The 22,128-nt window shown below is 38.3% G+C and overlaps 1 protein-coding gene across 1 annotated transcript; it reads left to right on the forward strand.

Annotated features, from left to right (window-relative positions):
* The first annotated feature begins 1,097 nt into the window (after positions 1-1,097).
* Positions 1,098-21,487, forward strand: mbd1a (methyl-CpG binding domain protein 1a). The gene is made up of 14 exons (XM_056265315.1): positions 1,098-1,288; positions 3,789-4,275; positions 5,492-5,606; positions 10,863-11,383; positions 11,505-11,581; positions 11,696-11,736; positions 13,086-13,142; positions 13,292-13,327; positions 13,864-13,899; positions 15,699-15,881; positions 16,737-17,045; positions 17,615-17,695; positions 18,271-18,519; positions 20,737-21,487. The coding sequence occupies exons 2-14, from the start codon at positions 4,046-4,048 to the stop codon at positions 21,202-21,204; spliced, it is 2,403 nt and encodes an 800-aa protein (XP_056121290.1). The 5' UTR covers positions 1,098-1,288; positions 3,789-4,045; the 3' UTR covers positions 21,205-21,487.
* The last annotated feature ends 641 nt before the right edge of the window (positions 21,488-22,128 follow it).

Consider the following 22,128-nt stretch of genomic DNA (forward strand, 5'->3'; position numbering starts at 1 on the left):
AATACATGGTTACTATAATTAAACCATGGTTACCACAAATTAACCATGGTTTTACTACACTAACCATAGTTTACCCTTGGTATTTGTAGTAAAAAAAAGAAAAGAAAAAACATGGTTACTATGGTTTCACTATAATAAAACCATGGTTAATTTTTTCGTAAGGGATAGGTTTTTCTTTAGTCCAAATGTGGCCAAATTGCTGTAATGACATTATGGGAACTTCCTACAATTAATTAATAAGCAACAAAAATGTTGTTGTGTGAACCTAAACTTGTTCATACATTTACACAAAACATTTTTTTTTAGGGTTGGAACCTCTCTCAGACGAAATCAGCTATTTCTAAAATATATATTACAAATGTTACGTTTTAATTCATTAATACTTAATTGTAATTATGGTCCATGTAAAATGTCCAAATTCCGTGCTCGTTCTGTAATAGTCATTGATCCGCGTTAAAACCTCTTGCTGGAATGGCGCGATTGAGGTATTCCATGTTTAGAATAAGATTAATTAGGTTCATAAATAATAATTGTTAATAAAGATGACGAATACCAATAATTATAATGCAGGAAAAAAGCGATTAGACGGTCAAAGTTAAATGCTTTCTCTAGAACGGCTAATTATTTAATATCTCTCTTTCGGCAGCCTTGGTCTTTTTGTATTCATGTGTGAAAGTGAATCAAGGGCTCCTCGGTTGTACTGTAATAGCCTACGTTTATTTGACCTCAATTTAATTGTGATAATTTGTCTCGAGAAGTAAACGCTGAACCCTCTCAAAAAATAAGGTCCCTCTCGGATTAAGATTTAAAGTACGATAACAAAGTAATTTTGTATAGCACATCACTAAGCTTCGAAAATTAAAGTATTTCCCTAAACGAAAAATATGCTCAGAATAGATTTTAAATCTGGTTATTAATAGGCAAATGGGTAATGGTACGTATTTTTGTGGGGTCGAGAAAATATAATGTAGCGATGCGCGAATCGGCAGTATTCGTGTACATTATTCGTGAAATGCGTATAAAAAAGACAACAACAAACTCCGAGGACCTGGAACTAGGCTACTGTTGATATAAGCGTCAAAGCTGTGTATCATTTCAAGGCGAATATTATTGCAGACACTGAACGCTGAGCGACTATTCAACCGCTAAATTTAATTCGGTTTCAGTCAGGATCGACTTCCTACGATGCTCGTGTCAGCGCATGCGCAGTAGATCGCCGAAAGTATCGCTGATCGGAGAGAACGAGGCGCAGATGAACGGCTCGATCGACGGCGCGAGACGCGATGAGGTAAGAATGTCAAAATGCTGCACGTATTCGATTCAGTGTTTGTTTTTGTGCATGGCAAAACGCGTGTTTATAAAACGCAGGTGACGTCATAATTTATAGCTATCGCTCTAGTAAATGAATCGAAAGATCGGCGTGGTTCCGTGCAAGAGAGAGCGTTCGGAAAGTCGTTTTCGAGGCTGCATCGCTGAAAGCAAGCAATGGGGAGTGTGTGGAAGGGGAGGGTCAACAGCGAAGGGGGGCTGCTTGAGCTCATTCAGCACACAGCGAAATGGACGTGGTAGAGTCGTGTAAAATAAACTTATCGTGTCTTTAAAACCTATCACAAATAATATGGCATGTTGTCAGTGAAATACCCTTGCTAAACGCTTGATGTTTGTTACGTATGTCGTTAATTGTCACGTTATATCGGACGTGTTTTTGATCGCTCGTCCGGACAGCATTCCTCATTCCAGCGATCTGTAATGGAGGCTGGCGAAACTCGTGTCGATTTTTTTATTTAGCTCGCCGATCTTTTTTTATCACGTTTTCACAAGGTAGAAATGTTAGGTATTGCACGCGACGACAAGACACATAACTTTAATGTTTTAAGTTAGATAAGTTTATTTGGGCTGAAAAAAGTGGATCGCGCTATTATTTAGATGATTGTTCACGCGCTGTTTTCACGATCTATCGCCACCAGGGCCACGAGTTCAAGCACGTCAACTCGCGATCATTTGTGTCAATTTTTATTTTATTTTTACATGTAGGCTATGAAGTAACGTCAATCAAAGCTTCACTGAAGTCGTTCTTATTATCTCACAAAATTATAATAAATACAGCATTGTCAACTTTAACATTTTCTGCAATACATCAACATATTAAATATAATGCACAATGCAAAATACATGCACGTCTAATGTGTATGAAATGTCATTGTTCTTGGGACGAACTAAAATGCTTAATGTGAAAAATGGTAATAACAACATACTCAGAGACCATTTGTCACTGCATTTGTCATAAAAATCTACTGCCAAAGAAATAACCCAGATCTTGGTCATAAACACAATACAGATGTAATAATGATTACATAATCATACTTGCATTTTTGCTTCTGTTGCATGATTATGATTAACGTCGTTTAATGTTTCTTGTTGGGTGTTATTTTTTATTGTTGTTTTTTTAACATTCCACTTTTTTGTATATCTTGAGTCTTATGAGTGTAATTGAGCGAATTTTCAGATTTTTTTAGAACCTGATTAACAGAGAAATTGGCTTTTTTGTTCATTATGGTTTATTCTAGTACACTGTTCTGCATTTGTATAGCAGCAAATATTTTGCAACAATATTGATAGAGAAACTATAGAGTACAAGTAGCACACAAGCAGCCAGACATTGCATTTTATGACTAACCCTCTTACTGATAAGCTCCAGTTTGGAATAAATTATTTAAATACTTATTAAAATACTTTGAATCTGTTCCACGGTTGCATATGAAACAGTCAAATTTGTTCTGAGCAGCTGAAAGTAGTTGATAAGATTAAGAATATAAAGTTGTGTTGATACTGAGCCACTGTAATTATTATTTTCTAACTATATGAGAGATGTCTGAAAAATGGCTGGCTCAGCATTTTGAATATTACTGATTACTGAACAGAAACAGTGAGTTTCTTGCTGACTTGCTAACCTTAATAAGATATTTTCCTCAACAAGCTGTATTTGTAACTTGAAACAAATGGCTCTATGACCCAGATTTGAGCTGAAACCTACAGCGAGGTTTAATTTACCACTGAGATGTTGACCTCTATTTTGTCATGTTTGTATTATTGTGAATCTTTAAAAGTGCCTATTACCTTGGTCAACCTTTCAGCAGTTTTCTTAAAGAGCAGTTGTTTTAAACAGATGGTCTTAATTACATATAATGAGGGCTTCAGGAAATGAAGTATTTTCTGCTAGACCAATTTGAACATGTTAGCTGCTTGCTGCACTGTAACGTATTTCATTGCCATAGTAATTGCGCTGCATTGCAGATATCGAATGTTCTCAGCCCATTTGAATCGGCCTCCCTGCCATCGCTGCTGGGCTCGCTGCAATTCTGTCACCATGGCAACCGCTCGTTTCGGCCCCGTTCTATAAATATTCTCCTTCACGCTTGTGCATCGTGTTTCTGCTAGCTTGACTCATTTTCAACAGCCCAATTTAATAGAGGGCTTTTATTTACACATCGGTTACGTTGGAGTGGAAAAACTTTATTATAAGCTTTTGCTGAAATATTTGATTCAAATAGTGATTTGTATGCACATCATGATACAAGTGCGTCAACATCATATTTCTTAAAACTGCAATGACGATGTTACGCTGTGTGTGTGTGTGATTTGTTTGCAATCAATCTCAATGCATGGTAGAAATATATCAAGCTGCAAAAAAAGTTGTCAAATCAGACTGCCGTAATAATAATTTAATAGCATATACAGTTTGGTGTGTAATTTAGTTTTCTTCTCTAATATCAGCATTCTCTTTACAGGTATAATGTAATGATCCATAACCAGTAAAGACATGGATGAAGTGTTGGATCTTTGACATTTTATGCAACCCAGGCTATTCGTAACATTGTGAGATGAAATGAATACCTCAGACTTCTTTGGACTGGAAAGTCGTTTTTCCTATTTAAAAATGTGAGCCAGAGATTCAATATCCAAACTCTTCCTGGGATGACTCCGAGTCAAAACCATTGGTCTCACAAATCTACTAGTAAATAGAGGCCAGAGGAAAAGATCAGATATGACGGATGAGCTGAACATGGCGTCAGCTGAATCGGAGACGATGAACCCGGAAGAGACTGTGCCGGCCCTCTTGAGTGAGAATCATCCGATTGGAGCCGATGATGTTCCCGCCGTTGAGGAAAATGCTGAGTGGGACGACATGCCTGGAATAGTGACGGTTGAGTTGCCACCTGATTGGCTGAAGCCAATGGAAGAGGACGAAGATGGTGTTGAGAGTGTCCGGAGCATGTATGTGCCTTTTCCTTACTTTCTTCATTTTTGTTTGCATTTAGTGGAATATTTTATAGGCTGTATGTTGCTTGGAAATAAGTCCAAAGGTCTGAGAATACATTAAAATTTAACATTAAAATTAAAACAGGTTTGTACAGGTAAGATTTTCCTGCTTCCGTCTCAAATCGTGCTTGAGTATATGATGATCAAGTTTTGTTCGTGTCAGGATCAGTGCTGGTGTTAATGCAAAAGGAGGAAATTTAAATACTAAGACATTAATTTAATTCAGTTAATATTTTTCACTAAAACTGTTACGCTGAATATTTGCAATGAAACATTTTATTACATTAAAAAATTTTGTCGCCTGCCGCTTTAAATGCTCAAGCTCTTTAAAGCAGGATGGATTCTGATTGGCTGTCAATGTTTTTATCATTCATCAGCTGGAAAATAATTTTTCTGTGAAAGTAATTCCAATGATAATGTTCCTCTGTGTCGTTATTGTTATAGTTGTGGTGTGAACTCTGCTAATCTTTTACAGTTAGAACGATTTTTAAAACGATATCGTTATAGTGGCTGTCCTTGCTGTGAACGGGCCTTAAAGGGATAGTTCACCCAAAAATTTAAATTCTGTTATTAATTACTCACCCTCATGTCGTTCCAAACCAGTAAGACTTTCGTTCATCTTCAGAACACAAAATAAAGATATTTTGAATGAAATCTGTGATCTTTCTGTCTCCATTGACAGCTACACAACTACCACTTTGACGCTTCAAAAAGTTCATAAAGAGATTGTAAAACTATGAATAGGTTTAGTCCAAATTTTCTGAAGAGACACGGTCGCTTTATATGATGAACAGATTTAATTTAGGCTTTTATTCACATAAACATTCATCAACGCACACATCAGATATGGTAAACGGAAGCTCAAGCATAAAAATATTGTAATTTTTGCTCAGAAGATGAATGAAAGTCTTACGGGTTTGGAACGACACGAGGGTGAGTAAATGATGATCGAATTTTTGGGTGAACTATCCCTTTAAGACCTTGATTTTCTTTCATATAAACATTGAAATGTATTTGATAATGAATAAATGTGACATGAAGTGAAGAAATGGATAAATCAGATTCAGTTTGGAATATGGAGGCGCTGCAGAACATGTTCAGACATTCATATCACACATGTCGATCATATTCAGTTAATAAAACAACTTTTGTACTTCTCATATTCTCACAGTCCGAAAGTAAAACGACGCAGAGGTCGACCTCCGAGTGCCAGAAATGTTAGACAAGGACTTACTCGTTTAGATTTCAAGAAAGGATTACACATGGATCGCACTAGGAGAACTAAGGTTTGTGTAGCGTTTTCTGTCTTTTGTTTGCATTGTTAAAGAGAATATTATGTGCAGTTGGGAGAAATAATATATCATATAATATTTATAATATATTTTGTTTATTTATAGAACATTTAACATTTTCGAAAATATATATATATTTTTTTCTTAAATCTTAAAATGACCTTATTATGCCTAATTAAAGGTTCCTCATTTTGATTTGGAGTCTCCTACAATAGTTTTACATGTGTCTAAGATAAAAAAAAAACATTAATTTTCTCATAACATAAATTGCAGCATCACCTCTTTTCTCACAGTGTTTAATGTTCGATCATGGATCCGGTTTCTCTAAACCCTTCCTTTCTGAGAGCTACTCTGCACTGACAGCCCAGTCTGTTGTGATTGGTCTATTTTGATTAATCAGGGCTGCGTTCAGCCCCGACAAAACGTTGCACAACGTTTTTTAAACAGAAACGGTGACGCGTTGAACACACTGTTCTGATGACGCAAGAGTTGCAACTATGGCAGCTGAGAAGGCCATTCTTTGTGTTCTTTGTGAAGAATTTCCGGAGCCTGATGAAGTCGGTATAAATATGTGTTTAATACTACAAAATATGCCCGATGTTACAGTTACTGCACTTGCCGCCCAGAACACAAGAGAACATCCCAATCGAGTGAAGGGATTGCTGAAACTGAAATGGAAGCACATCTTACCTAATTCAGACTAAAACACATCTATTCAGCCTCACATACTGACTTTATTTGTAGTTCATACTGTTTTAATACCCTGTATTTTCTTTCTCATTTTTAGGAAAAGCCCTTAATTACCATTGTTTATTTCTATACCAAATGTCATACACTTGCAATGAAGCTAAAAATATAAACAACTACATCATTATGTTGATATCCTATATTTTTACAATACAACTTACGACAAAAATGTCTTCTAATATCCTCAGTTGTTGCGTATACCGAGCTGCATCGAACACATTTGTAAATTACTTTCCTTGAACCCATTGTGCGAGTTCACTTTAATACCGAGTGCTTTATATACATGTTGCTGCTGATTGGACTGCAGTTCTGACACGCCCACCAAACAAGAGAAAACGTATCTCAAACCCCGGTGCATGCCGGTGCACGCCGTTTCCAGGAAACATGACGTTCAACCCGGAGACCGTAGCAAAACGTTGCGCACCGTTTTGAACTTGAACGTGCCCCAGATGACCCAGTCTGTTGTGATTGGTCTACTCTGATTGGTCAGATGACCCAGTCTGTTGTGATTGGTCTACTCTGCTCTGATTGGTCAGATGACCCAGGCCGTTGTGATTGGTCTACTCTAGGGCTGTAACGATACGCGATATAAAATCGAAATCGCGATGCTCAGGTCCACGATCCTGTATCGCGATGTGAGAAGGCAGAATCGCGATCACACCCCTTCCAACTCCCAGAGTTATCCTTCCTGTCCAGAACCAGGGCTCGAATTTCGGCGCGGGTATTGCGCATAATTCTAATCATTCCCGCAGGTCTCCCATTTATAATGCGGGAAATTCCCGCAATTGTAATCCACACAGATAATAAAATCAAATCATTCTTTTAACAACTATCTTCCAGACGCAATTTCACAAACAGCGTGAGTGTTCAGCGGTGCCGCGCGTCTTCAATCTCTTCTCATAATGTTTTGTGCAAGGCAGGCATCAAGCGCTGCGGCGATCATACACACTCGTGTTTTGGAGTCGGGACATGACGGAATATTCACTTGCACAATCGGGCCAGCAGTGCATCGTGACTGAAGTCTTTTTAAGTCTTACCAGTTTAAACATTCAAGCGATTTTAAACTAATCAGTGCTCGCGCGCTCTCTGAGATTATTTTCTATGCGCACATTCATAGAAAATCCGCCTCAAAAACAGCTGGCTAGTAACTATTTTTCGCGGATTATATTGCTTTAACATGCAAAATTGTCAATTTCGGTCTTTGTGAGTAGGCTATACTCTAAACATAGTCGGTTTTGTCTTTAATAAGCATAAAACGCATGCAGTATAATGAACACAGGATCCGTGCACTAGCTCTTAAAGTGACGGCAGTCATATGTGTCTGTCATTAATTTTGTTGTCAAAACAACAAAAGATGGCTTTAAGTTAAAGGAATCAGGATTAATAGCCTATGTATTTAATTTATTCAGGACTAAAATACTACCCAGTGTTATTTTCCATTTTATTACTTTATTCAGTGTCTGTATATGAATAACGTTACTATTAGACCTATTCAAAAACTTTTCTCTTTAATTGTCTTTATTTGTATCTTTATTCTATTGTATTTATTTGTGCTACTTTTTTCAATTTAATTAAACAATTTAAATCAAGCTTCCTTGTGATGTGTAAATTCTTAACAACAATAGGCTATTACCCCATTGTAAAAATGCAATGAGCGTGAGCGCAAACATTTAGGCAAGATAAATGTAATAATTTTGTTTGGAAAATCTAAGGGGGGATCCCCCCCCCCCCCAACTTTCCAAAACGAAATTCAGGCCCATGAGAACTACCACATCTTTAAATTACTATTAGTATTATTTGAAGTTAACATTATAAAATACGTAGACCTACACCACAAAACTAGTTGAGGATAAATGATTTAAAATTTGGCAATTTCAGCATTATGGACGTGAAATTTGCAGCCAAAACTTGAAATATAAATTCTCAGAAAGTGCATTAAATTAATCCTCAATTGACTGGCAACACGTCCAACATGCAGATGCATATCTTACGGCACCATCCCGAAATCAATTTAGTTGGAGTACAGAACACAGCCCAAAAGCAGCAGCCTACACTGCCTAGTATAGTATAATAATTTGCGTAGTTATTATTGTTCTTTGGTGTTTAGATTATACAGGTTTTTCCTAATGTTATTTAATAAAAATACCGGTATTTTTTTTCTTCTCTCAAAATCTCTTTTTTTCACCACAAGCCCCGCCCCCTCAAGCCCCGCCCCCGTGATAGAATCGCGATACGAATCGAATCGTGGGTCAAAAATCGTGATACGAATCGAATCGTGGGTTTGGTGTATCGTTACAGCCCTAGTCTACTCTGATTGGTCAGATGACCCAGTCTGTTGTGATTGGTCTACTCTGCTTTGATGGGTCAGATGACCCAGTCTGTTGTGATTGGTCTACTCTGCTTTGATTGGTCAGATGACCCAGTCTGTTGTGATTGGTCTACTCTGCTCTGATTGGTCAGATGACCCAGGCCGTTGTGATTGGTCTACTCTGATTGGTCAGATGACCCAGTCTGTTGTGATTGGTCTACTCTGCTTTGATTGGTCAGATGACCCAGTCTGTTGTGATTGGTCTACTCTGATTGGTCAGATGGCCCTGTCTGTTGTGATTGGTCTACTCTGCTTTGATTGGTCAGATGACCCAGTCTGTTGTGATTGGTCTACTCTGATTGGTCAGATGACCCAGTCTGTTGTGATTGGTCTACTCTGCTTTGATTGGTCAGATGACCCAGTCTGTTGTGATTGGTCTACTCTGATTGGTCAGATGACCCAGTCTGTTGTGATTGGTCTACTCTGCTTTGATTGGTCAGATGACCCAGTCTGTTGTGATTGGTCTACTCTGCTTTGATTGGTCAGATGACCCAGTCTGTTGTGATTGGTCTTCTCTGCTTTGATTGGTCAGATGACCCAGTCTGTTGTGATTGGTCTACTCTGCTTTGATTGGTCAGATGACCCAGCCTGTTGTGATTGGTCTACTCTGCTTTGATTGGTCAGATGACCCAGCCTGTTGTGATTGGTCTACTCTGCTTTGATTGGTCAGATGGCCCAGCCTGTTGTGATTGGTCTACTCTGCTTTGATTGGTCAGATGGCCCAGTATGTTTTGATTGGTCTACTCTGCTTTGATTGGTCAGATGACCCAGTCTGTTGTGATTGGTCTACTCTGCTTTGATTGGTCAGATGACCCAGCCTGTTGTGATTGGTCTACTCTGCTTTGATTGGTCAGATGACCCAGTCTGTTGTGATTGGTCTACTCTGCTTTGATTGGTCAGATGACCCAGTCTGTTGTGATTGGTCTACTCTGCTTTGATTGGTCAGATGACCCAGCCTGTTGTGATTGGTCTACTCTGCTTTGATTGGTCAGATGACCCAGCCTGTTGTGATTGGTCTACTCTGCTTTGATTGGTCAGATGGCCCAGTCTGTTGTGATTGGTCTACTCTGCTTTGATTGGTCAAATGACCCAGTCTGTTGTGATTGGTCTACTCTGCTTTGATTGGTCAGATGACCCAGTCTGTTGTGATTGGTCTACTCTGCTTTGATTGGTCAGATGACCCAGCCTGTTGTGATTGGTCTACTCTGCTTTGATTGGTCAGATGGCCCAGCCTGTTGTGATTGGTCTACTCTGCTTTGATTGGTCAGATGGCCCAGTCTGTTGTGATTGGTCTACTCTGCTTTGATTGGTCAGATGACCCAGTCTGTTGTGATTGGTCTACTCTGCTTTGATTGGTCAGATGGCCCAGTCTGTTGTGATTGGTCTACTCTGCTTTGATTGGTCAGATGACCCAGTCTGTTGTGATTGGTCTACTCTGCTTTGATTGGTCAGATAACCCAGTCTCTTGTAATTAATCTACAGCTTACAGCACATGTTGAAAATGACATGCCCATTTCCATATCTAAATTTCCGCTTGGGATGTTTCCTCAGCCCTTGTAAAGATGCCGCCCGTTTTACCAAATCAATTAGAGCCTGTATCCTCATCCTTTGGAAGTGCATGCAAAGTGGATTTGCATTCGTAGCGCCAAAACAGCATCTTGACATGCCGACAACTCAAACCAAACTCTTCCAGTCTTAGCTACAACTACAGTGTAGGCATCGTTCGCGGGCAGCCAATGAAGACCATAGGCTTTTTTTTCAAATGTGTTACAAACCTACATAGGTTCGTGCAGGAATTAAGACTGAAATTACTGACAACTCGTTTCAGGCAGTTCAGAATTAGTTCTTTCTTTCGGGAGACAATAACTTTATTTGTTGTGCACTTTGAGCTTTAAAACTTTGCAGACCATTTATGTTCTCAAACAGCTATATTACACACTGCATGAAAGGTAATATCCAAAAAAGCATAATAGGGTCACTTTAATGATCATGAGTGCAATTTACAGGATTTAGGATTAATTGAAATGAAATTTTAAGTTAAATATAATTGCTTTTAATTTAATCATAAATTATTACATTTTAATACATTTCTTTTACTACTTTCTTTTTTCTCTGTGGTTGCTTGTCATATATAGAGTGTTCTTTCCCAGCTGGAAATGACCAAACGTTCAAGTCTCTCATCAGGAACAGCCACTCCCCTCCCAGACCCAACCCACACGCCTGAAGTTTTACCCAGAACAATCCAGAGCATCATTCACAGCTCGACATCCACACCCCAGAGACCCCGACTCACCCCCTGCTCGCCTGCAGGAGTCGGCAGCCTCTCCAACACACCCAACGCAGAGTTTAACAGCCCCCCGCGCCTCACCAGAGTCTCGCCGCTCAATATCGACACATCCAGGACTCGGGATTTCATCCACTCTCCTTCAGTAAAAGTGGGGAATGTTTCCCAACAGATAGTCAGTTCCTCTAGCGAACCTGGGAAAGACGGCGCTGAGCTGCCCCTTCGACTCTGGCTTTATCCATCTCTGGAGCCCATTAGCCCTACACAAACTCAGGATGCACTGATCTCAGATCAGACTGTAATTTCGCCAGATTTTCCGGATTCTAGGCTTAATGGAACAATGGTGCTGAAGGAAAGCCATCCAATGCTCAGGTGAACAAAATCAGACTCATTTTAGACTGCCCAGAATGCCTTGAATCTTGAATATTTGCTGTTGTTTAAACTAGGGCCTTCATGAATGCAGTAATGAATCTAGTCGTTTCTCTTTCTCTAGTAAATGTGAAAACTGTGGCTCCCCATTTTCTGCTCAGAAGCCTGGAGACACGTTGTGCTTCAGATGTAGGCCTAAATGTATGTGAATTTATAATTACACATTTCGTTTCAGCAAGCATGAAATTCTGCAATAATTCTAAGGTGTACCATTGCCTTTTTTGTAGTCTAATTTCTACATGTTCTCATTTGCAGCAGAGAAGAAGTACTCCCCTCCAAACATTGTGTTTAGGAAGGTATGTATTTCTGTCATCGCAAGACCTGTCAGTCCTGCTTTTCCTTGTTTTCTGTCACTGATTCTTGAGACCTGGGATAATACAGAAAGTTTATGTGGCAAAAATGATTTTGAATTAAAGTCACCATGAAATAAAAATTTATGGAAGATTGCAGTATTTGTTATAAGTCTGTGCACATCATTATTTTCTTTAAAACCATGTGCCCTCATAATCTTTAATCAAAGTAACTTGTACTTCTCTTCTCTGATGACGTGTTTACTGGCACGAGGGCGGGGCAACCTGTCACTCACATAACATCCACCAATAGCAAACCACAACCATCCAATCAATTCCTCATGGACGAAATTATGTCCCGCCATACATTTTAATGTGCATGTTAATATCCTGCCATTTTGGCCAGGTCTCTCTTGAAAAAGAGGTTTTAAATCTCAATGAGATCATCTGGTTAAATAAAGGTTAAAAAAAAAAAATAGATATTGTTCGAAAAGGCGTTTCCCTTGGCTATACGTCACAATAGGAAAGAAAACACTATTGCAACTTGCATTTCATTCTGACTTTAATCTGTCAAACAAGTTTAATATTTATCTACCTTGTGATTCTGCTTCCTCTATTTTTAGGCCGATACAAATAATGTGTTCTGTCATTAATCATATACTGACACTTGACAGTGTAAAACTGATTTTTAGTTTCATCAATTGGAGAAATACTACATCTGACACCCTGTGTTGACAAATGACTGTTGTTTATAACACAAGTATTAAATACAGCCAGCATTTTCTGTTTTAGGTTAGTGAGGAATATTGTAGTAATTTTACTAATATAGAGGAAAATTGTTTGGCAAATGTTTTGTTAAGAAAATTGTAGTTATCCCATGTCTCATTGCTGTATTATGTTTTTGTTTTTGGAAGACATGAAAGATTGAAAATGCTCTTTTTAAAACTGTGCTGAGGAATCGTTCATCTGTGCTGTTGTTATTGTTGATGTTGTGAAGTGGAAGAGAAGCACTGCGGTGTTGCTGTGTTCACGTCAATTGTATGAGAGGTAGCTTTGGCGATACTTTTGGGTCTTAATATCTGAACTAACACAAGCTAGTTTCCCATTTGTTCTGCTCTGTCTACAAGCCAAATAACGGTTGTTTGCTCACTTTAAGTAGCTGAACAAAGTCCAGATTATCCCTCATTGCTCTAGTTGCATTATTTACTTCATTCTTTTATTTTCTTGAATATTCTTTTCTAGAAACATTTTCCTTTTATTTATGATTCTGTTGAAAGTAGCACCTTTGTTTATCATATTTCTTTTGCTTCTTTTCTATTATGCATTTTTATGTTTTTTTGATTATTATTTTCAAGGTGGGGCAGGATCAGTGGGAGGTTGGGAAAACAAAACATCCAAGAAAACAAATACTGGTAATAATAAACATATAAAAGCATATAGACGCATTCATGATATATATATGGGCTGCAGCATTCACAAAAGCATTGCCAAAGATCATCACATAATCTGTCTGTAGCTGAACTACGTGCACACCAAAGCATAATGCCACTATCTCCTGCAGAAACCACGTCCCAAATACAAGAAAATTGAAACAAAGGTGAGTGTTTATTTTTCATGTAGCTTCTTTTTTAAAAGTTAAATCAGTTCAATGTATGGTTGCTCATTCATGAAACTGTCAGCGCTGCATTTTAATGATATTAAATTACAGATACTACCACTACTACATACCATCAAGAGTTAATTTAACATTAGGAATGATTCATTTTTACAGTTTTTTAGTAGTATTGAAAGTAAAGTGTTATTTATTCAATGTTTAAATACTTTGTCACAGCTTAAAATAGAGTATCAAAAAGAAGCAAATCATTCATTGGATAACTTGAGAGAAGAGGTCTTTCTAAACTTTGTACTATTTGAGCAGTTTGACATGTTTATCTGGTCTGTATAATTTTAAAATAGTGTAAACGCAAACTTGGATCATATGCATCATTTTTTTTGAGTGTTGACTATAGATTTTGGATACCTGTTAGGAACAGTTCATAGTGAAACAGTTATTACACGCTCCTACTCCACTGTTGGAGTAGGAGTGTTGTGCTTAAAATACTGATCCAGGTTTCTGTTGCATGTGGTGTTTAGGATTTTGCCCCTGATGGTGGTGATGAAGAGGATTGGGTGAGTGAGTGCATCATCACATTCTCGCACCGACATCACTAGTGGAATCTCACGGATAGCACTAATCTTGTGTAGTTTTGTTTGACTACGCTAATGATTGTGGCATGGAATGATTTTTATTTGATATGCAAAATGTCTAAGTCCTCTAAATGATCAACATGACCAAAGCTTGCTGGAAAAAGCTGTCGTACACAATCTTCTACGTTCCTGTTTTCTGATTGATAGCAAGTAAAAGGCCTTTTAGTATAATTGTAAAAACATTCCTGTTCAGGTCGTGGTACATGTCTTTTTGCTGTGAAATCTTTAATAAAATATATGTAAGAATAACTTTTATAATCCTTAGTAATATTGCAAGATGAACACTTACTGGACTGAAGCGACTTAGGAATACTTGATTATCCAGACATCATTTTGTAGAAAAATGATGTTAAAATGTGAGTATCAAATATGATCCATTAGGCTTTTGAGGAAGCATTTATTTGTTCATCTCTCAGACATCCTTGTATTGCATTGCATTATGTTTTAAACTCCTCATACTTGATCATTAAACTAAGCGTTTAAATATCATCTTACTAAGACATATTATCGGCAGATATAGAGTGATAACTTAATTTTTTTTTTTTTTTAATTGACAACAATCAACCCACATATTCACATAACACCACAGCCAACAACACAACATGTATACAGACATACATTGTGCTTTTACATCGTATAAAGAAAAGGGAAAAATATATATATATTTATACATATGATAAAGAGAAAGAATAAAATCAGTAGATCATAGGCAAAACCTGACGACAGCATCAATTCGTAAATTTACAGTTACAATTGTTTTTGGAGATATGTTATAAAAGGACGCCACATGACAGTGAACTTAGGCCCGGAGCCCCTTAAGTTAGGTCTTATTTTTTCCAAACTCAGGAATTGTAACACATCTCTGGCCCACTGTTTAAAAGAAGGGGGGAAGGATTGCTTCCAATTTATCAAAATTAAGCGCCTTGCCAGCAAAGAAGTAAAGGCTATACAGTCCAATTCACTTTTTGAAAAAGTGTTTTTTTCACACACAATACCAAACATAGCAGTTATAGGGTTTGCACAAACATCTTTACTGAATATTCTAGAATAAGATACAAAAATCTGCGACCAGAAAACAGACAGTCTAGGACATAACCAGAACATATGAGCTAAGGTAGCAGGGGACTGCTTACATCTTGCACAGGTAGGGTCAACAGAGGAATACATCCTTGCCAGCTTGGCCTTGGATAAATGAAGTCTATGGACCACTGAATTGAATAAGGCTGTGTCTAGCACAGATAGAAGAGCCGTGAATTCTATATACAGCCTCATTCCATTCAGATAACTTAAATTTATATGCATTTTATGTAAGTTGACTACTGTTCTCATTGATGTTTTTTTATTAAAAATTATTAGAATTTCATCTTACTTTTTGGCCATAAAAATATCAGCAACTGCACTTAATAGCATATTTTTGCTCAGTTTGTGCCACTGAATAAAATTGAGGAGTATGAGCTATATATTCTTTTATTTTATACTATATGAGATGTTTAAAGGCTTAATAAACATTTGCATTTAAAAAAATTTCTTTTCTCACTATTATTTCAGGCATCTGTCAGGCTTTACAGAGTAAAAGCATATTATGGATTGAGCATGGAATATTCTTTTCCTGATTAAAGCGGAACTCATAAAACCCCTTAAAAAGCTTTAGTTATGTCTTTACTGCATGTCAAAAAAATCTTTAGTCCTTTATTAATTTCTCTGTCTACTCTTGCTTTTAGGCTCAAAAGAAACGGAATCGCCGAATGTGTCGGCAGTGTGTCGCATGTCTTCGTGAAGACGACTGTGGCAAATGCGACTTCTGCATGGACAAGCCCAAGTATGGCGGCAGTAACAAGAAAAGGCAGAAATGTCGCTTACGTCAGTGCAAGTTTGAGTCAAAGCTTCATGGTCAAAGTGCACATGTACGTATTTGTATGATTAACATCTGATGGCATCACTCAAGAGTTAGGTTATTTCCAGTGTTGGGTGTAACGCATTACTAGTAACCCGAGTTATGTAATCAGATTACTTTTTTCAAGTAACTAGTAAAATAATGCATTACTTTTGAATTTACAACAAAATATCTTTTTTTCCGTTTTCTCATTTATTGACTGACAGCTCTCCTGTCCCCATCTCGAGAGAAATCGGGAGGAAAGGTGCTTGTGTGTAAACATGATGGTTATTGTAGTTCTAGACTATATGTGAGCATGCATTTACTCATTTGACTTATTCAAGAAACATATGTAGTATTCCTCAAAATGAATAAATAGAGTGAAATGCAACCTCATATAATTATTGCAGGTTTGCGTAATATTATATGTTATATGTACTTTAAATCTCACTTTATTAACCAATATTTTTGCTGCTGACCTTCAATGATCTGAAATGGATACTAATAAGCTAAAAATAAAAAATGTCTTTAGATAAACATCACATGTTTATTGCTAAAGTAATAGTGTTGAACTTTCTTCTTCTGTGATATAGAATGGCAGCACAGCTGACAAAGTTTACCAGTTTGCTACTTTACATTTGCAAAAAATAGAACTTTTAAACAAACAAGCAAGCCCAGCCCAGGTGTGAAAAACTAACGCAAAAGTAACGTAACGCATCACTTTACGTAACTCAATTAGTCACTTTTTAAGGGAGTAACACAGTATTGTAACACATTACTTTAAAAAGTAACTTTTCCCCAACACTGGTTATCACCTGACCATCAGGCAACTAATACACATTTCAGAGGTGCATTTTGCGAGATCTTTTTGTTTTATCATATGCAGAGAAAGCTGAATCCGTCCCTTCCACAAAGAAGAGGAAACGTGAAACCCAAGCTCAAGAGGCGTGGGAGACCAGCAAAAAAGCGGAAATTCAGAAGCAAACCCTGGGAGGATGATGACGATGATGATGATGATGATGAAGATGAAGATGAAATGTCTGATAAGGATAATGACGAAGAAGTGAGACCGTATAAAATGAATGGCTCCAAGGCCAGAGGAAGGAAGAAATGGAACTACAGTTTTAAGGAAGAGGACGACGACATGTTCATTGAGGCCGTGATTGAGGATGACGAACCATCCAACATAGAAGAGGTTTCTGATTTCTAAATGTTTGCAGTCAGAGAATTAAATGTTGCACAACCAAAACACAAAACAAGGTCTAAGTCTAGTCTGCATTCACATCATACATGATGACAACTCTTATGCCGTTTACGTTTTTGGACTTATTTTAGACTCAAATTATTGTGAAATGGATCCATTTGTTGTTGATGACAGCAAAGTGCTTCATAACTACATTATTCACAACTCAATGCTTGTGTCAAATACTTAAGACCAAAGTACAGTGGCTATAATAAAGTGCCATAACATTTAAAAGTTGGAGTTAGAAACATCAGAGCTGTCATAAATTTCAGAACATATTTTCAATTTGTGTTTATGGGATTAACAATGACGTTAATGGTTTTTATGAGTCAGAAAGTTGTCAGTAATTATGGTAATTTATGACTTGATTGCAGCATCAGACTAAAAGTAGACTTAAAGTTTCAGCAGAAGGTCGCCAACAACAATGTAATTTAATCAAGAAATATGAACTATTTTAATGAATGTTTATTAGGTTATTAAATATTTTTAATGTTAGATTATCTCGTTGCCTGTTTTCATAGGATCCTGATATTTTGGGCAATGAGAGGTCAATGATGGCGTCTAATGTGATGTACTCAAACACCTCTGGACTCGGTGCTCAGGTAAGGCTTTCTACATCATTCTCGTTTATTTGATTTCTCCAGCCTTGGTTCTGGAATTCATTTCTTAGCTAATTGGCATTAAACAAATCTAGACTAAAGCATTTTATGCATTTTTGCAATTGCTTTTATCCAAAGGGACATACATTGCATTCAGGGTTTTACGACTGCATGATTTTTCTGATAAAAAAAAAAAAAAATCAGGTTTGCTGTGCTTGTTTGCACAATTTGGCCAAAATGTTATGATTATATATCAATATGGCTACACAACAGTAATAATAATAATTAGTAGTAGTATTATTTTGTTATGCTCTAATGGTTAAACATCCCATAATTAACATTAGGTAGATGCATGTTACCTTGGTATTTCCTGCTTGCCATCTCAACCCAACCTTGTATGTAGTGATTCCCACTTCTAATATAACAGTGATTTCTCTGATTGGAGAATCTTGATTCAGAATTGTGGATAGTTCACCAGGTTTTTCAGCAGAATGTTAAATTTACAAAATCCAATTATAGATGTTGCAAATGTCAATGGCTGTTGAAAGCTGACGTTTGTTTGTCTGCATGTTTCGCAGGGATTATACTACAACATGTCAGGCATGCCGGTGGCGCCTCATATGCTTGGATCAGTACCTATGTGCAACAACAATCAGATGCCGCTGGGTGAGGTCATCGGTTCTTTGCCGATGGGGGATGATGCGACTCAGAATGGTTTTCTTCAGATTGAGATGGTGAGAGTGGGGTCACCACCATCACATTTCACAGAAGAACCACAGAACACACAACAGCACGTGTTAGAACATCAACAGGAGGCCACGCCGATGGTGAGTCTCGCTGGACATCTGTCTTCACTACTACTCAATACACTATCGTTCAAAACTTTGGGGTCTTTAAGATTTATGTTTTAGAAAGAAAGCTCTTATCCGCACGAAGGCTGTATTTATTTGATCAAAAATAGCATAAAACAGTACCGTATTTTCCGCACTATAAGGCGCACTTAAAAGCCTTTAATTTTCTCAAAAAACGACAGTGCGCCTTATAATGCGGAGCGCCTTATATATGGATGGTGAACACACGTTCACCAAGACGGGGAGACAGCGCCGGGCGACTTACGCCACTATCTGCCAATGGATCGTGGATGCCTGGGCTGATATATCAGTCTCAACTGTGATCCGAGCTTTCACGAAGGCAGGAATAATCTCTTTATTCAGCCAGCTCACATACCGTATTTACTTCCTGTTTTCGGCCGAAGTCCACGGTAGTTGATTGTCGAGTTCGCTATCCATTTGAGCTGATATTCTCAGCACACCACACAGCACCGTCATCGGCTGACAGCTGACAGTCTGAGTCTCCACTGTTGCTTAGTTACCAATGATCGCGCGCGCACTCGACAATCGCCTACTGTGGACTTCGACCGAAAACAGGAATTAAATACGGGTATGTGAGCTGGCTGAATAAACATCATTTTTATTCATATCTTTCACATTTACTGCAGTCAGATTCACCGTGTTCACTCACATGGCTGTGCACTTGTAATGGCACATTAAGGTTGTTAAGAGGCTAAAAGCAGGTTTAAAACTTTTCCCGTTTAAGTCAACAGGGTGCAAATTTTAAAAAGAGGATAACACGGTGTAGGCAACACCGGTTTTTGTCGTTGTTATCTGTACTGACAGCACTCCAAATTTACAAAAAATGAGCTCAATGTTAAAATTGACCGGAGTTCTCCTTTAACGTTTGAACAACGTTACCATGGGAGTGAACGGAGTTGTCAGAACGCTTAATAAAGTTTGACTTTATCTGACTGTTTTGTTGACATCTAGTGGATGCATAACGCAAACCCAGTCAAACGTTTGACTGCAGTATCTTATGCGCCATATAATCCGGTGCGCCCTATATATGAAAAATGTTCTAAAATAGGTCATTCATTGAAGGTGCGCCTTATAATCCGGTGCGCCGTATAGTGCGGAAAATACGGTAATATTGTTTAAGGGTTAGTTCACCCAAAAATGAAAACTCTGTCAGTAATTACTCACCCTCATGTTGTTCCAACCCCGTACGACTTTCATTCATCTTCGGAACACAAATTTAGATATTTTTGAGTAAATCTGAGAGCTGGATCACTCCTCCATAGGCTTCTAAGGGATCGAAACTGGCCGGCCCAAAAGTTATGAAAGACATCGTTAAAATAGTCCGAGTGACTACAGTGGCTCAATCTTAAGTTTATCAAGTGACGAGAATACTTTCTGTGCGCAAAAAAACAAACAAAAATAACGACTTTATTCAACTAATCATTTCCTTCTCTGTGGGCCGTGATATTTCACTTAGTGAAACTACGCAAAGCTTCTAGGTTGTACGTCACGCATCACACACATGACCAGCGTCAGACAATAGTGAGCCTGCGTGTGACGTACAACCTAGAAGCTTTGCGTAGTTTCACTAAGTGAAATATCACGGCCGTACAGAGAAGGAAATGATTAGTTGAATAAAGTCGTTATTTTTGTTTGTTTTTTGCACACAAAAAGTATTCTCGTCACTTGATAAACTTAAGATTGAGCCACTGTAGTCACTCGGACTATTTTAACGATGTCTTTCATAACTTTTGGGCCGGTCAGTTTCGATCCCTTAAGAAGCCTATGGAGGAGTGAGACAGCGCTCAGATTTAATCAAAAATATCTTAATTTGTGTTCCGAAGATGAATGAAAGTCTTACGGGGTTGGAACAACATGAGGGTGAGTAATTACTGACAGAATTTTCATTTTTGGGTGAACTAACCCTTTAAGTATTATTTCAACATTTGTTTCTGCTTCATATTTTTGAGGAAACCGTAATAAATGTTTTTCAGGATTCTTTGACGATTAGTTGTATTATGAATGTCTTTTGAGAACATGGTAAGGCGCGAGAGCGGCGTGGCTTGTCGGACATAGCAACAGTAACTAAAGGGGGCGGGTCTTTGCGAACGGTCAATTGGAGAGAGAGGTGCATGAAACCTTCAGCGCAGTCAGAGATTTCCACACCTGTCAATGTCACATCTGCTTTTGTAGATCACTCAGATCTTCAGTCTGGCGGCAGCAGAGAGCGACTGCGACCGAGACCAAGGCCTGATGGAGCTGTTCACTTCCCTAGGCCAGACCGTGCTGCCCGCTCACTGGGTGTGTGTAATGGCCAAAGGCCCCGTCCTCCAGCTCCTGCAGTGCTCCAAGCTCTCCACCATGGCTGACACCATCGTCCAGATCGAGAAGGGCTTCTTCTACCAGGTCATTGTTCAGAACCAGCCTCTCCTGCTCATGCACGCCGTGTACTCGCGCCACCCCACCTGCCTCGAGACGCTCGATCATGTGGTGTCGCTCCTGCTAGACCTGGAAGGGCTGGGTGTGTGTCAGGGCTACCAGAGCCCCGACATGGGTTCGCCCTGGGAGCCCAGAATGTGCGTCCGAGCGGCTCTGTGCGATTTGCTCATTTCCAAGGATGAAGAACATTGTGTGAAATGCTCGCAGCCTGTGGAGGGGTGAATTATCTTCCACGAGAATTTACTGTAGTTTTTGGAAAAATCCTCCACCAGTTTTTAAGCTTATAGTGCAGTTAGAGCTGTTTCCAACTTACGGAGCCCCACAAATGACATAAATCGTGGCCACGTTCAACTAATACGTTCCCTGGTTTTGATTGAACTAAAACAAGGGAACGAATTGTTACAATGCAGCCACGATTTAGTAAATCGGGGAACGAATTATACCGTGTGCACGATTTTCTTAAAACAAGGGAACGGATTAGTAAAACATGCTGACGTATTGGCAAGTCCCGAGTCGTGGGAACAAACTGTTAATTCATTGCCACGATATACATTTTTTCCCCAGCATCTCATGTGCAGGGCTCCCTACCAACCTCACGTCATCATCCTAATCAACATCCAAAATGGTGCTTCTTTTTTTTTTTTTTCAGAAATGTGGAAGTTAGTGATGCGGCAAAATGTTCCATTTTAAAAAGGACTCACGAAAAACATTGAGTTTTGCCAAAATCCTTTCTTTCCGTCATTCCAAGTCTCATTTAAACTACCTCTCGATCATTTTATGGACCAATTTCAACCTTGAACTTCCCAGGTGCCCTTATTCAGGCTGAGTTATTGATTCAGAGCTGTTTGGTGAACATGTTTATTGTTGTACAATGAAAATAGTATTATTAACTGCCTTTGTTGTGGTAAATTTGGGGTTGTATGTTCAAACCTAAACTCTTTGAACACAATTTTAAACCAAAATCACTCAACCTTTAGAAATAGTCTGCTTTTTATTGATAGCTTACACTGTATTTAATTTGTACCCCAAAGCAAGCATACAATCGGTCATAATGTGTTTTTACGTCTTTTTTTTAAGCAGAATTCTTGTTTGAGCGTTTTATGCAAAGAAAGATGCGCTCTGGTCTTTTTTTGTCCTGTTGTTAAT

The sequence above is a fragment of the Rhinichthys klamathensis genome, unplaced genomic scaffold (genome assembly GCF_029890125.1).
Source record: "Rhinichthys klamathensis goyatoka isolate OS25496 unplaced genomic scaffold, OSU_Roscu_1.1 h1tg000231l_1, whole genome shotgun sequence".
Lineage (NCBI taxonomy): Eukaryota > Metazoa > Chordata > Actinopteri > Cypriniformes > Leuciscidae > Rhinichthys > Rhinichthys klamathensis.